The 17574-nt window shown below is 44.2% G+C and overlaps 1 protein-coding gene across 1 annotated transcript in view; it reads right to left on the bottom strand.

The window, feature by feature from the left end:
* The window catches only part of LOC124605649 (angiopoietin-related protein 6-like), a 941284-nt gene that overhangs the window by 106915 nt on the left and 816795 nt on the right, over positions 1–17574 (bottom strand). Inside the window, exon 9 of the mRNA XM_047137517.1 lies at positions 16077–16355. Coding sequence (XP_046993473.1) covers positions 16077–16355 — 279 coding nt within the window. The remainder of the gene's footprint in view (positions 1–16076; positions 16356–17574) is intronic.

The following is a 17574-nucleotide window of genomic DNA, read 5'->3' as shown; positions in this document are numbered from 1 at the left end:
TAAATAATCAGCATTGGCGGCCGAAGACTTCCGGCATAAGAAGTCAGCCTCATTCTGCCAACTGCCTTGTCAAAGAGGGCGGAGAAGCGGATAGAGGTTCAGGGCACTCTCTTGTCCTAGGGGAGGGAAATTGCCCCTAAAGGCGGAAGAATCAGCAATGATCAACGACAAGAGGATGCAGAAGGCAATGGAAAACACTGCATTAAAGACACGTAACGTGTATCCACAGGACATATAGCCTGTAATTGAAGAAGTGTCATGATGATCTCTCCATTGGCAAAAGATACCGGAATAGTCCCCCATTCGGATCTCCGGGAGGGGACTGCCAAGGGGGAGGTTACCATGAGAGAAAGATTGTATAATCAACGAAAGGATAACGTTCTACGAGTCGGGGCGTGGAATGTCAGAAGCTTGAACGTGGTAGGGAAACCAGAAAATCTGAAAAGGGAAATGCAAAGGCTCAATCTAGATATAGTAGGGGTCAGTGAAGTGAAGTGGAAGGCAGACAAGGATTTCTGGTCAGATGAGTATCGGGTAATATCAACAGCAGCAAAAAATGGTATAACAGGTGTAGGATTCGTTATGAATAGGAAGGTAGGGCAGAGGGTGTGTTACTGTGAACAGTTCAGTGACCGGGTTGTTCTAATCAGAATCGACAGCAGACCAACACCGACAACGATACTTCAGGTATACATGCCGACGTCGCAAGCTGAAGATGAACAGATAGAGAAAGTGTATGAGGATACTGACAGGGTAATGCAGTATGTAAAGGGGGACGAAAATCTAATAGTCATGGGCGACTGGATTACAGTTGTAGGGGAAGGAGTAGAAGAAAAGGTTACAGGAGAATATGGGCTTGGGACAAGGAATGAAAGAGGAGAAAGACTAATTGAGTTCTGTAACAACTTTCAGCTAGTAATAATAGCGAATACCCCGTTCAAGAATCACAAGAGGAGGAGGTATACTTGGAAAAGGCCGGGAGATACGGGAAGATTTCAATTAGATTACATCATGGTCAGACAGAGATTCCGAAATCAGATACTGGATTGTAAGGCGTACCCAGGAGCAGATGTAGACTCAGATCACAATATAGTAGTGCTGAAGAGTAGGCTGAAGTTCAAGACATTAGTCAGGAAGAATCAATACGCAGAGAAGTGGGATACGGAAGTACTAAGGAATGACGAGATACGTTTGAAGTTCTCTAACGCTATAGATACAGCAATAAGAAATAGAGCAGTAGGCAGTACAGTTGAAGAGGAATGGACACCTCTAAAAAGGGCCACCACAGAAGTTGGGAAGGAAAACATAAGTACAAAGAAGGTAGCTGCGTAGAAAATATGAATAACTGAAGAAATACTTAGGTTGATTGATGAAAAGAGGAAGTACAAACATGTTCCGGGAAAAATCAGGAATACAGAAATACAAGTCGCTGAGGAATGAAATAAATAGGAAGTGCAGGGAAGCTAAAACGAAATGGCTGCAGGAAAAATGTGAAGACATCGAAAAAGATATGATTGTCGGAAGGACAGACTCAGCATACAGGAAAGTCAAAACAACCTTTGGTGACATAAAAAGCAACGGTGGTAACATTAAGAGTGCAACGAGAATTCCACTGTTAAATGCAGAGGAGAGAGCAGATAGGTGGAAAGAATACATTGAAAGCCTCTATGAGGGTGAAGATTTGTCTGATGTGATAGAAGAAGAAACAGGAGTCGATTTATAAGAGATAGGGGATCCAGTATTAGAATTGGAATTTAAAAGAGCTTTGGAGGACTTACGGTCATATAAGGCAGAAGGGATAGATGACATTCCGTCAGAATTTCTAAAATCATTGGGGGAAGTGGCAACAAAACGACTATTCACGTTGGTGTGTAGAATATATGAGTCTGGCGATATACCATCTGACTTTCGGAAAAGCATCATCCACACAATTCCGAAGACGGCAAGAGCTGACAAGTGCGAGAATTATCGCACAATCAGCTTAACAGCTCATGCATCGAAGCTGCTTACAAGAATAATATACAGAAGAATGGAAAAGAATATTGAGAATGCGCTAGGTGACGATCAGTTTGGCTTTAGGAAAAGTAAAGGGACGAAAGAGGCAATTCTGACGTTATGGCTAATAATGGAAGCAAGGCTAAAAAAAATCAAGACACTTTCATAGGATTTGTCGACCTGGAAAAAGCGTTCGACAATATAAAATGGTGCAAGCTGTTCGAGATTCTGAAAAAGTAGGGGTAAGCTATAGGGAGAGACGGGTCATATACAATATGTACAACAACCAAGAGGGAATAATATGAGTAGGCGAACAAGAACGAAGTGCTCGTATTAAGAAGGGTGTAAGACAAGGCTGTAGCGTTTCGCCCCTACTCTTCAGTCTGTACATCGAGGAAGCAATGATGGAAATAAAAGAAAGGTTCAGAAGTGGAATGAAAATACAAGGTGAAAGGATATCAATGATACGATTCGCTGATGACATTGCTATCCTGAGTGAAAGTGTAGAAGAATTAAATGATCTGCTGAACGGAATGAACATTTTAATGAGTACACAGTATGGTTTGAGAGTAAGTCGGAGAAAGACGAAGGTAATGAGAAGTATTAGAAATGAGAACAGCGAGAAACTTAACATCAGGATTGATGGTCACGAAGTCAATGAAATTAAGGAATTCTGCTACCTAGGCAATGACGAACGGAGCAAGGAGGACATAAAAGGCAGACTCGCTATGGCAAAAAAGGCATTTCTGGCCAAGAGAGGTCTACTAATATCAAATACCGGCCTTAATTTGAGGAAGAAGTTTCTGAGGATGTACGTCTGGAGTACAGCATTCTATGTTAGTGAAACATGGACTGTGGGAAAACCGGAACAGAAGAGAATCGAAGCATTTGAGATGTGATGCTATAGACGAATGTTGAAAACTAGGTGGACTGATAAGGTAAGGAATGAGGAGGTTCTACGCAGAATCGGAAAGGAAAGGAATATGTGGAAAACACCTATAAGGAGAAGTGACAGGATGATAGGACATCTGCTAAGACATGAGTGAATGACTTCCATGGTACTAGAGGGAGCTGTAGAGGGCAAAAACTGTAGAGGAAGACAGAAATTGGAATACGTCAAGCAAATAATTGAGGACGTATGTTGCAAGTGCTACTCTGAGATGAAGAGGTTAGCACAGGAAAGGAATTCGTGGCGGGCCGCATCAAACCAGTCAGTAGACTGATGACAAAAAAAAACCATTAGGATGACCTCTCACTTTTCTTTGTTTAGTGTCAATTGCCACTTTTCGCACCATACAGAAGTTCTCTCTAGATCATTTTGTAATTGAAATTGATCGTCTGATGATTTTACTAGACAGTAAATTACAGCATCATCTGCAAACGATCTAAAGGGGCTGCTCAGATTATCACCTAGATCATTTATGTAAATCAGGAGCAGCAGAGGGCCTATGACACTACGGAATGCCGGATATCACTTCCGTTCTACTCGATGATTTACCGAATACCACTATGAACTGTGATCTCTCTGAGAGGAAATCACGAATGGAGCTGCTGTATACGATTGCTAAGAAAGGCGCTATTGTGTCTGCATACTCTGAAAGGAACATGACTGGTATACCGACTGGCCTGGAAGACTTGCCTTTCTTAAGTGATTTGAGTTGTTCGCAACACCTAAGATATCTACTTTTATGTCACTCATGCTAACAGCTGTTCTGGTTTCAAATTCTGGAATATTTACTTCACCTTCTTTCGTGAAGGAATCACGGAAAACTGTATTTAGTAACTCGGCTTTAGTGGCACCATCATCGGTAACATTTCCATCGCTATCGCGCAGTGACGGTATTGACTGTTTTTTTGCCACTGGTGTAGTTTACATACGACCAGAATCTCTTTGGGTTTTCTACCATATTTTGAGACAATGTTTCATTGTGGAAACTATTAAAAGCACCTCGCATTGACGTCCGCACTAAATTTCGATCTTCCATTAAACTTAGCCAGTCTTGGGGATTTTGCGTTTTTCTGAATTTAGCATGCTTTTTTCGTTGCTTCTGCAACAGTCTTCTGACGTGTTTTGTGTACCATGGTGGATCAGTCCCGTCTCTTATTAACTTATGCCGTGTGAATCTATCTATTGCTGTATATACTGTATCTTTGAATTTGAGCCATCTCTGGTCTACCCTTACAAAATTAGCTTCGAAGGAATGGAGATTCTCTCTTAGGAAGAGATCAAGCGAATTCTTATCTGCTGTTTTAAATAGATATATTTTGCGTTTATTTATAATGGTTTTGGTTGATACGGTTTTGAGCCTAGCTACAATGACCTTGTGTTCACTAATCCCTGTATCCGTCATGACGCTATTATCAGGATTTTTTGTGGCTAATAAGGGGAGGCCGCCAATTGTGAAATTAAGATTCGATTCATACTGCGCATAATAAAAGCTCATGGCCAGAGGTGTAATGTGGCAAAGCACCAAGATGCACTTCTCAGCCGTTGTCGAGAAAATCGACAGTTAAAAGAAACCGTTGCGGTGAAATACTCTCTACAGTTCATAATGTTTTACAGCGTCGTGGCGCAGCGGTAAGCGCTCGTGTTCGTAATCCACAGGTCGCCGGATCGAATCCCGCGGCATGCAACTTTTTTTATTATTAGTTTTTTGTAGTATATATATATATTTGAATTACAAAAAACTAATAATAAAAAAGTTGCATGCCGCGGGATTGGTGAAGGCGGATCGCTCTCCAATTGTACCGCCTCCTTTTTCCATTTGTTTAACAGGGTGTACCAAAGCTCTCACGCCCGCACTGATTTTCGACGATGTTATAAGTTGCGCTAGGGACCGCATCTACCTTCTTTCGAAGTTAGCAGGCAACTACGCTGTTATGCGGCGGCTCGTTTCGGCCCATTCAACATCTGTCCATCAAGTGTAACGAGCGAGTAACGGAGTTTATATTTCATACCTGCCACAGCAAATTTGTGTTCGTGGGGTCTCTATTCTAATTCGAACGTTTGACTTACGCTATACGAATTCGTTTCGGAATTTCGTTTCTACGTCTTCCGTTAACTATACGTGGTAAACATTATGAAGACAATTAATAATATTTGTGAAATACAACTTTGTTTGTGGAAAACATAATGATGTTCGAAGTCGCCAGTTTTTCCACGACAAACGACTTTCAACAACTTATTATATGCATAATTGTTGCAACTGATTGCCGGGAATTATATATATGTGTGTGTGTATATATATATACACACATTTGAATTACAAAAAACAAATACTAAAAAAAAAAGTTGCATGGCACGAGATTCGATCCGGCGACTTTCGGATTACAAACCGGAGCGTTTACCGCTGCGCCACAACGCTGTAGAAAATTATTAATCGTAGAGAGTATTTCACCGCAACGGTTTCTTTTTAACGGTCGGGTTTCTCGACAACGGCTGAGAAGTCCATCTTGGTGCTTTGCCACATTACACCTCTGGCCATGAGCTTTTATTATGCGCAGTATGAATCGAATCTGAATTTCACAATTGGCGGCCTCCCCTTGTAAGAGGTCAATGGATGTACGGAGCTGAAAATAAGAGTGAGTATCTGAAAGCGATCAACACGCCGGTCTACACATGTGGAACAACAAGCGCTGGCAGATGGCTTGCAGTGTTGTCAGTCTCATTATCTGACACACCTCGAAAACACCTGAAACGTCCCCATAGAAAAATTATAAATGACTGTGCTTAAACTGACACACAATATTTTTAGCGCAACGCAATCTGACTTTCAAAAATCCCTACAAAAGAACGGCCCTGACTAACAATAACCTATACGTTTCATGACTCACTTACCTCACAAAAATCTTCGTTACTCAAAGTACTGCAATACAGCGTGCGCCAATACTGCCAGCTGAATAAAAGATTCTAACTACTGAAGGCACTAACTACATATAGGCATAGTTAGCAAAAGGAAGATCTTGATAGAGAACAAACAATGTATTTACCTCAATAGTGTTCAAAAGTCATAATATATATAGCAGTTCATGACATCCAGTCTTGCAAATTTACTGTCTCTGATGGACACCCGTCCAGATCATCCGCTCTCAAAACTCCGCCATCTCTCTCCTCACATCCACCACTACTGGCGGCTCACCTCCAACTGCGCAACCCTACGCGTTGTTAACAGCCAGCTGCCCAACACTACAATAGCAAATTCCAACAATGCAAACCAGCCACAGACTGCACACAGCACAGTCAGTGATTTTCATATAGAGCGCTACATGGTGTTACCAACATAAAAACCTAAACAGCCTACTTACATACCGAGTGTCTAGTAAAATTCAGATCCAGAGACTGAACTTAGTTACTGTCATAGAAAGCAGTCCAAAAAGAACTCTATATGTTGGATAGTTAACTTTCATTGTGTTACAGAAATAAGAAGATAGGAGTCGAACTCCCGTGCCGCGCACTTTTCAGAATTCCAAGTTGAGTACTGTTTAAACGTTTATTACTTGCTTCGTACTGTACTGCCCGCATTTCGTGTTTTCGAGATCCCTGTGACCAGGTAGTATGCAAAGAACACGTCCTATGCTAAGCATGCAAACTAACTATCATGTCCTGCAACGAATATCCTGCTACACTGTGTGATCAAAAGTATCCGGACACCCCTAAAAACATACGATTTTCATATTAGGTGCACTGCGCCGCCACCGACTGCTAAGTACTCAACATGAGCGACCTCATTAGACATAGAGAGCAGAATGGGGCACTCCACGGAACTCATGGACTTCGAATGTGGCCAGGTGGTTGGGTGTCACTTGTGTCATACGTCTGTACGCGAGATTTTCACATTCCTAAACATCCCTATGTCCACTGTTTCCGATGTGGTAGTGAAGTGGAAACGTTAAGTAGACACGGACAGCACAAAAGCGTGGTGCTCAGATCGACGCCAATGTTTTCGAGGACGAGCTGGCGATAGCCCATACGAAGCAGCGATTATCGATATCCAAACGTCTCCAACTTCTGCAGTGGTGATCTATTCGATATGAGAACAGGACTAATATAGTAATCATTGAAGGAAGGCTGAATACTCGTCAATATATGGCAAGAACTGTAAACCCTACTACATCCTTCATGATCAGGCAACCAATGTAATACAGCCAGATGCAAGGTCCCACACTGCAGTTCACACCAAAGACGCTTTGGACCTGCTCTGTCCCCGAATTTCCTATGCGAAGACGTATACCTCCGAACCAGCCTTCATCCAGCAATCTTCATCAGTTGACACACCATGTGTTTCAGGTTTTTCAAGAAGTTCCTGAATTGGAAAGACTTTTGGTAACGTTATTTGTTTACAGAACACAACTGTAACCATCATTACATGTCACAGACAAAACTGCAGGAGAACAGTTGGCTGCAAAGGAAAAGCGAGTATAAAAGAGGAACCGAGAGTAGTTCTGTAAGATTAAAAGTGATGGCGGCTGTCTTTTGTGACTATTTATTTGCTGTATGGCAATACAGTAAGCATGTCACTTTACGCAATAATCATCCATCATTGTGCATATTGAGTTAAAGTAGAAATGATAAAGATAAGTTCAAAACCAAAACTGTTTCAGCAGAACACCATGCCTTCTCAAACATCTGCCGCTGAAATGGAGAAAGCTCAAGCCATAGCAGTTGGAGTAATTTCTCACCCACACTACTTGACCGCATGCTGCCTTTTTGCTATCGAACCTAAACAAAATAAAATGTTGGGAACCCGCCGTTGAATAAAGAGCTGGTCTGTGCTGTAAATGAGTTAGCAATAAATATCTTTCGTGAATGAACTAAAGAAATTTGAATTCATTAGACTAAATGCATTAGCCCAAAGGATGTTATGCTGAGGAATAATATATTTTATTCTACATTCTTTTAACCTCTGTATTAGATTTCTACAAGGTGTCCCAGAAACTTGCGACGAACTTCGAGGAGTTGTAGAGGGCGTCTTGAGGAACAAATCGAGTATATGCGGCGCTACAGAGCGTCGAAGTCAGAGACTGCTGCATAACGAAAAACGATGGAGATTTTAGAGGGTTCCAGGAGAACTGAGGATGGAAGCCTGTGACCGAAACCATCGTCCACCGAGGTAGGAGAGCATCGCATTCATAGGAGACAAGGCCGGGTCTATGCAGCAGCTAGCTTCTCCACTGGTGACAGTGGCAATCAGTCGTGATCACTGAATAACAAACAACATAGCGAGAGGTTTTGTTTATGGTCCTTCAGCGTAGAAAGTCACATTTGCTGCTGAAGGGGTGGCTCAGTAATGTTGTTGGATGAAGTTTCCTGACATGGGTTCCTATCCTCCATTTATTCCCCAAGACTCTGCAACCCCTCGAATTTTATCGCCACATTTCTCGGACACCACTGTACATTCTCTTACTTTCTTCAGGAAGAATAATTTCTTTTAGGAATTAATAAAATAAATTTGAATCTCGCTAGACCAAATGCATTAAATCCAAGGGAGGTTACGCTGAGGAAAAACTTCTTCCTTTTTCCAAGAAAAGTAATTTCCTACATTTCTTTGCAGAATGTCTCGCTCCACCCTCTATTTCAGGAGCATGCGTGCAGAAATATCAACCAACTTCATACTACGAATTAAGTACTCGTTGACCTTTCAGAGGTTCACGGAACGTATAGAAGGCTAAACGAGGGTGATGGCGCTTCGATTCAGACAGCAGTTCTCAGAACACAGTTCATTATTCTGCTGCTGAGTCACACCACTCGGCTAACAATGGTAATTGTGCTGAACGTGTGGCCTGTACATCGATCTAGCGCTGAGGTTACTACTTTTCCTCACGTCAACAACTGTTAAGTGAAGTCTAAGAATCGTAATGAAGAGTGCTTTGGTCATCCAAACTATACTTGCAATTAAAGAAGCGTGCCCTATAAGGCTCCGATTTCTATATGCGGATGTGACGACACTGAACACGATGCAAATGTCATTTCACAGAATCATGTCTCCACGTTTGCGTCATGGAAATGCAGACTTTCTCACTGGCTAAAAACTTAAACCATTGAGGAAAAAATAAGATACAGTGATCCAAAAAGGAGTGGTTCTTGCAGTTTTTAGACATTTGGAGGTGTTGCCCACGACAGGAACTGAAACAGCGACTTCTGAATGCAAAATGTCAATGTTGCCTTACAGGTAATTCAATGTACTGAGGTATACTAGACCTGAAAAATATTAACAAGACAATGTGTATCTTTCAGATGATCACATATCTAGCAGTTAGGAATGCTAAACTCTGTGTATATAGAACACCCTAAGAAAAAGAACACTACAAATAACGCAAAATATAAATAAGCTGGATTAAAGCACATGTCTGACATCTGAATAAGCGTACGTTATTCCAGCACAACATGAGGGATAGCGCCTGTCTGGTAGGCAACCTTCCCAGCGTAATTGCGTGCCGGCTGCAAGACAGCAGGTATTGCTCGTTCATTAGACAGTGAGTGAACCGTAGCAAAAATTCGAGATTTAAAGACACAGTTTGAATATTACTGACGGAGGTGGAATGGAAGGTACACTGGCAGTGTCATAGTGTTTTTAGGACCATGAAATTGATCTAGGTTTTTAAAGTTTTACATGAACAATTACGCAAACACCAGAGGTGATAGGCCAATAGTCCGACAAAAATTCATGGGGAATCTCGAGAGGAAAAGCGACCTAGTGATGGTGCGTAGAATGACTATTGCGACATTGAGAACAGACAGCCTCGTTCCAAAAGAGTGAGAGGCAAATCCACCTCTTGCCACTTACACACAAATCTTGTTCTTGTAAACTGTTCTCCTTTCCGTCCAGATGGTACTTATAGACCTGCACAAATATTCAGTTCTCTATCCACATCCACATCCAATTCTCACAGCACGTACGAATTACATCTTGTTGTTAATTTAGATGTATAGTCATTAATGTGGGCTGAATTGGGAATAGCTCAGATGTGTGCCAAAGACGTTTAACATTTTTTATTGTGTTAACACTAGGATCTTCATAAAATACTACTAGTGTGTATCCTGTGTTCCATGTTCGTTTATTTTGCTTGTTTTCGTATACTATGGTTGTAAATCGTCTTTTATGTCGAATCAGTCCTTCGTTAACTCTATGTTACGTTGTACCAGAGTACACCTTAAATAGTGTCTACCCTATGAAATGTCAAAACCAATTGTAATATGACATTTTCTGTGAATATCTGGCTGAATGGGCAAGTTATGAAAGCCAATAACTTAAAGAGAGAGAGAGAGAGAGAGAGAGAGAGAGAGAGAGAGAGAGAGATCTCTTCCACCTCGTATCCGTTGTGGAATCCATAAAATTCTGATTAAAGTAAACATTTCGTAATTTTGTAAAAATTAGAATCAACGATATTACTATTGGAGCATTACGTTTTAAAAAACCGACGTTTATACCAATTGTCAGAAACACTGATTAAAGTATAATGGCTCTTAGTACGTCGTGAACCACTTTAACGTTCGACCATTTGGTTTTCGAGAACATTTTCATACGATCCTTATTTTCGGTAATGTTTCGACATTTCAAATTAAGTGACCCAGCCGACAATAAAACGCAAAGTAATCATGCATTGTGCAAACACAATAAGGAAAGTAGGTAGGAAGGTCAGAGTTCAACATCTCATAGCAAATGAGGACATTAGAGGTTGAGTACCAGCTGAAATGTAAGAGGCTGCAATGAGGAATGGTCCGTCATTTTATCAGAAGATTCGAATGGCTCCAAGCACTACAGGACTTAACATATGAGGTGATCAGTCGCCTAGACTTATAACTACGTAAACCTAACTAACCTAAGGACATCACACACATCCATCCCGAGGCGGGATTCGAACCTGCGTCGTTAGCAGCCGCGTGGTTCCGGACTGAAGCGCCTGGAAGCGCTCGGCCACAGTGGCCGGCCTTATCAGAAGAACCATCCTGGCATTCACACAGATTGACGCAGGAAAGTCAGGGGAAATATATGTCGTGATAGATAAAAAGTTCACGGTAAACTTGCTGCGTCACATTTGGATAAAACCCGAGCTTTCGATGACTACATCCATCATAGTTGTCAGGGGATATGTCAGACATAGCCCCTGACGAGGGTGGTGGAGACAGTGATAGAAGGCTCGGGATTTTCATCCAAATTTGACACGGCTAGTTTATCAAGAAATTTTTAACAAAGGAGTCCGTCGCGGAAGACCTCATGGGAATAGGCATCATGATGGCTTGAGGGAACGGCTCAACACACATTTCTTCTGAGTTCAGTCTAAGTGAGCCAGTTAGCCTGATACGAGAGTACGGTTGACGAATGTACAGTATAGCAGGAACTGTAGTCGTGGTATCCTTCCTTAGTATGCTACATAAAAGTGCGAAATATCAAGGAAACATGATAAATCTAATGTATGACAAGTCCTCTAATTCAACAAAATGGTGCATTCCGATCTCTGTAGAAAAATTTGGTCAAGCTATGTTGTCACGATGGGTCACTATTCTCTATATGATTGCGTAAGTGTTTCTCTGTACCTACGACCGCGTTTCTGTCTTCATTGATCTTTCCTATAGACACTTTGGCCCGATTACGCCACACACGGAAAACAATCATTCTGAGGAACGTGAAACCCACGAGGAGGTCTCTATAACCACCTAACAGCAAAGGTCCTACCAATCTATAAAGAACCATTGAAAATATAGTGTCTGGTAAAAATTAGAAAAGACACAGGTGGAAGTCTGTGAACCTTCGGACACATACACTCCATCGGCGGTTATGTAAATGGCTGGAATTGCAGTTTTCCGTGCGCCCTCTTTGGGTGATTGATAAGTAGTCCATAGCTGAGTACTGCCTGAAAAACGGACACAAACGAGAGTCTCGACTCATGCGTCAACATACTGGGATTCCGTTGTAAAAGAGGCGATTGAGGTTAGAATGCACAGCAACAGTTTTGACAGATACCAGTGGTACACACTCAGTATGGCGTGGGTGCGGGGTCTGGACATCGAAAGGAAGCAACGACGGATGCTTAACGCTTGTAGGGAGGCGGGAGCCACAACTCCAAACGTGGCGCCGGCCCCTCGCGCCATCTGATGTCACTCGGTCCAGCGGTGAGTCGGAGCTGCCATCTTACTTTCTGATTGGTACCAGAGGCCGTAACCGTGTTTATATAAGCAGAGAAACATGCCAGCTCCAGAGGCAATCATCGTAGGCCGCACCACCCCCTCCTTCCGCCTCCTAGATTCTACATCACTGTCTATGGCTGCCCCATTGCCCTCACTCTCACCCTCAAGTACGTTGGCATCACCCTCGATCGCCGCCTTTCTTGGACCCCCCCCTCCCCACTCCTCACAGTCCAAGCCAAGGCATGTAACTGTCTCCGTCACCTCAAACTCCTCTCTGGTCGAACATGGGGATTAGACCCTTCCACTATCCTACACACCTGTAAGTCCCTCATCCGCCCCATCATATGTTATGCCCACCCCACTTGGATCTCCACCCCCCCGCCCCCACCATCTACTACAAATCCCTACAAGTCCTTGAGCGCCATGCACTCTGCATCGCTTATTGCATCCATCTCCTATCACCCATGTCGATCCTTTATGATCTGATTCCCTTCCCCCACCTCCTCCTGTTCCTTGAATGAATATGGATCCAATACGACTCCCACAAACTGGATCCCCACCATCCTTTGGTTTCCCCTATCTTCTCCCACCCTAGCCCACTGCTGAACCTGTCCCACAGTGTCCCGCCTCGTCCCCATCCCCACACACTCCATACCCTAACACAAGGTGGCTTCCGCTAACTCCCCCTCCTGGATGATGACCTTGTGCCTTCCATCTACCCCACCCACCAGATCTAATCCCTCCTTCTTCCCCCCTCCTCAGGGCTCCCTCTCTCCCTCCCTCTCCTCCTTCCCTTCTTCCTCCTTTTTCCTTGCCAAACACTTTCTTTCTTCTTTTCACCCCCCCCCCCCCCCAGGCTTCCAGTTCCTTTCCTTCTCCCCTCCACTACTCCCCTCCTGCCCCTCTCCTGGTTTCCCCCTCCCATCTCTCCCCCCTTTTCTTCCCCCCTCCTCCCTTCACCCAGTGGTAGGTCCCCATCGGTGCAATGATCTTTAACATATTCATTGTGGTGTCAGTGTTTCTTTAGTGTCGTGTGCAGTGCTACATTCCACCAGCACCATTAGTGTTGCCAGCATCATTCATTTGTTTTTCCGCTGCGGGGTATTCTTTGTGTTGACTTACAGTGTTCATTCTCCGATTGTGTGTGTGGCTCTCGTCTATATTGTTTTTAAATCTACCATTTACACTCATCTATTTTTGTTCTTGTTTAATCATCACTTCATACCATTCTATGTTATGTGTTCTTTTCTCATTTGACTATGTTTTTTTCTGTAACTCCCTTGGCTGAAGAGTGGTGTATTGTGCCACCGCCAGCCTGATCCATTTTGGGGAGTGAAATAATAAAAAAAAAAAAAAAAAAAAAAAAACAGCTCCGGCAGTCAGTAGTTTTACTCCTGATGACAATGGCGGAGATAGCCATTGAAACCTCGAGAGTATTATTCGTATTGATGCGGCTTGAAAACTGAGATTTTATTCAAAACGGGGCATAGAATACTGTCCATGTACCGCTGTGCAGTAAGGGTGCCGCAGATGATAACCAAAGGGGTGCTCCTACGAAGTGAAATGACACCAGGTTTTTGGGTCGCTTGGCAGGCGACAGACAGGTTTGTATCTCACTGCTGTCTGGGGAGTTTTGAGACAGGTCTTTGGCCTGGAATAGAAATGTCTTTATGATGATAAGTCCCGCTTCGAACCGAGCCCCGATGACCAGTAAAGACATGTGTGGAGATGCCCTACCACATGGCCCAACAAGCAGGAGTGCCACTTCTTTCCATTGCAGGATTCCTCTGGATGTCATCCGCTTCACCCTTACTGTACAGCGACATATAGACTATGTTCCAATTCCTGTTTTGTAATACTTCATGGCAATCCATCCTGAGATTACATTTCAGTAAGGTAACGCCCGCCCGCACACGGAGAGAGATTCTATTGCTTGTATTCGTGATTAACGCCCGCTCACACACGGAGAGAGTTTCTACTGCTTGTATACGTGATTATCAAATCCTACTTTCACCAGAAAGGTCACCGAATCTCTCCCCAAATGAGAACAGTTGCTGCACTATGAGCAGGGCCCTCTAACCGTCTCAGGATTTGTCAATTTAACGCACCAACTGGCCTGGATTTGGCACGGTATCCCTCAGGAGGAGACAATTAGTGCCAAGTCGAATAACAGCTTGGAAGGCCAGAGGTGGAGCAACGAGTTATTGACTTGCTCAGTTAGTGAATCTCTTTCTCTTTATCTTGTTGGTAGTAATGCAAGTACCCAGATGGACAGTATGACGAAGTTTGGAGCACCACGGACTTTCAGCTTGGCAGCCAGTATTATGGCTTCCCTTGACATGGCAGCAGAGAGAGGCGCACCGACAGTGCCGTGCACAACAGCAACAGTGGACAGAGGTGAGACACCAGGTTGTATTTTGAGACGAATCCTGGCTGTGTGTGGTGCCTCTAAGAAGAGCAATGTGTCCACATTGCATTCATTATCATCATACTGACCCAATACCTCCTGGGATGCCCTTGGGTACACAATACAATCACCTCTAGTTCAAAAAGCCGGTAACCCGGACCGAAGGCGTTATATTCCTAAACTGTTGGTGCCTATAGCTGTGGCCGGCCGCTCTGACCGAGCCGTTCTAAGCGCTTCAGTCCAGAACCACGCTGCTGCTGCGGTCGCAGATTCGAATCCTGCCTCGGGTATGGATGTGTGTGATGTCCTTAGGTTAGTTAGGTTTAAATAGTTCTAAGGCTATGGGACTGATGACCTCAGATGTTAAGTCCCATAGTGCTTAGATCCATTTGAACTATTTTGATGGCTGTGCCCGGTTTTCGAGGTGTGCTTGCCATTATGTTTCAACAAGACAACGTAAGACGGCATGTAGCCTGTGGTGTCGTGACCTATACTGATAAAGGCGATTTCAATTTTTGCATTGGCCAGCACGTTCTCCGGATCTCTCCCCAACAAAAACGCCAGGTGATGCGTCGCCAAGAGATTGACACGTCAGCACTTGTCAGCCACTCTGATCGATCGATTCTGGTGTACAGCTGAAGGAAGGTAGGATGATCTAGCGCAATCCATCATCCAAACTCAGTTCGACTAGATGTCTAGCCGGATAATACCCGTTGTTGCAGCTGCGAGAAGTGGTAGGTCTTTGGGCAAAATTTCGCACCCTGTGTTCCACCAAATCACCTCGTACTCTCCATCCTATGCAGTACACACACACATAAGTAATACGAGGGGAGTGTAGAAAGTAATGCAACATTGTTTTTTCAAAGCAGGTTGGTTTCATTCAGGATTCCAGTACACCCCATTATTATTCCCTACTCTTTTGGATACAATACCCTGTTTCTCAACGTAATCTCTGTTCAATGCGATAGCCTTAAACCACAGTACTGGGTGTGCCTGTATGGTACCATTCTACCGGTCAAGATGAGAGCCAACGTCTTGCTGGATGAATAATCTCCCAGCCACCTACGTACTGCTTCCTATGGAGTGTATCCTCTAATGGCCCAAACGGAAGGAAGGTGCGAAATCCAGTCTGTAGGATGGATGAAGAAGAACAGTTGCCATGATGACGGACACCTCGCTCAACGACTCAACATGCTTTTGTTGACTGCCATGTCTCCGTAGACATTCTGCAAGCGCCTATGAACATCTGCGATGCTCTGGTTTTTCGACAAAATAAACTTAATGGCAACTCTCTCCTTGGAACGTATATGGTTACAGACGCCGTTTTAAAGTCTAGGTATAGAGCCGCCACATATTGTAATTTCATAAAACTATACGAGGTGAAGCGGGAATATTCCACCTGTCCCAGAAAAAATTCCGCATCTATTCAATCGAAATTGGCTGAGAAAAAATGTGTCGCAGTCACATCCGGAACGCCCCTCGTATTTCGTCGCTTACTGTCGTCGCCAATGCTAGCAGCCAGCAGTGTAGTGGTGCTGAGGTACTGACCGTCCAGGCGCGGCCCTCGTGGTCCCAGTGGCAGTAGCGGAGGCGGAAGTCCCTGCCGGCCTCGTTGAGGTCTGCGGCGCCCAGGCGGCGCACCCCCCCGACCGCCGCCGCCCCCGCGGCCAGGTCCTCGCAGCCCGACACCGGCGCCGCCCCCGGCGCCGCCGCGCCCGCCTCCTCGTCGGTACGGCCGCCGTCCGCCCCCTCCGGCTCCGGCTCCGCCTCCGCCCCCGCCGTCGGCAGGAACGGCGGTTCCGGCTCCAGGTCCGACCCGCTGCCCTCCTGCCGACAGCAAGCGCCGCCAATGGCGACAGAAATACACTCTGCTCACCCGCTCGCTCTCCACATACTTCACTCGCTCTGCTCCGGTATCGGCACCGACGCTCGGAAGCACTCACACAAATTCTCATAGGCTTACACTAGCAAGCAGCGTTGACACATACAGACAGGTCAGCAACTTGTACCGCTGAACTTGCTGAGTCCTGCTTTTAGCGATGCAGCAAAGTATCAAGACACTTTTGACGTACGAAAATTATCGTTAGAGAACTTGGAAAAAAGACACTGTCACAAGACGTCAATGACTGACGTATTGCGTCCTTTTATTTCAGGCACAACCACAATTTATGACAAAGTCATAACCGCTAATTAGTCGTACAACCTAAATGTCACAGATTTCTTCACTCCATTCAGTTACAGATTTCGATCACTACGACCAACATCAGATCGCTCTTATGAACAAAGGACGTGGATATTTTTTGGTAGCTGCATTATGAAAAGTTACAACAGGCTACAACGTAATCATTACACTAACATAAAAAAGTCTCAACTCACAAAAACCATTCATATGATCATAAAAATTATAACAATTAAAAAGTCAAGAATGATGTGGTGTTTGCTGAAGCAACTTCCGGCTTCACATCACTATAGACGCGTCTTGAGGTTTATGATGGTTATATTTTCATAATACACTGGGTGGTCCATTGATCGTGACCGGGCCAAATATCACACGAAATAAGCGTCAAACGAAAAAACTACAAAGAACGAAACTCGTCTAGCTTGAAGCTTGAAGGGGGAAGCCAGACGGCGCTATGGTTGGCCAGCTAGATGGCGCTGCCATAGGTCAAACGGATATCAACTGCGCTTTTTTTAAATAGCAACCCCCATTTTTTTTATTACATATTCGCGTAATACGTAAAGAAATATGAATGTTTTAGTTGGACCACTTTTTTCGCTTTGTGATAGACGGCGCTGTAATTGTCACAAACGTATAAATACGTGGAATCACGTAACATTCCGCCAGTGCGGACGGTATTTGCTTCGTGACACATTACACGTGTTAGGCCGTGCGGTTCTAGGCGCTTCAGTCTGGAACCGCGTGACCGCTACGGTCGCGGGTTCGAATCCTGCCTCGGGCATGGATGTGCGTGATGTCCTTAGGTTAGTTAGGTTTATGTAGTTCTATATTCTAGGGGACTGATGACCACGGATGTTGTCCCATAGT

This window comes from Schistocerca americana, chromosome 1, assembly GCF_021461395.2.
Source record: "Schistocerca americana isolate TAMUIC-IGC-003095 chromosome 1, iqSchAmer2.1, whole genome shotgun sequence".
NCBI classification, from domain to species: Eukaryota; Metazoa; Arthropoda; class Insecta; order Orthoptera; family Acrididae; genus Schistocerca; species Schistocerca americana.
This window is presented reverse-complemented; position numbering and strand designations above follow the sequence as displayed.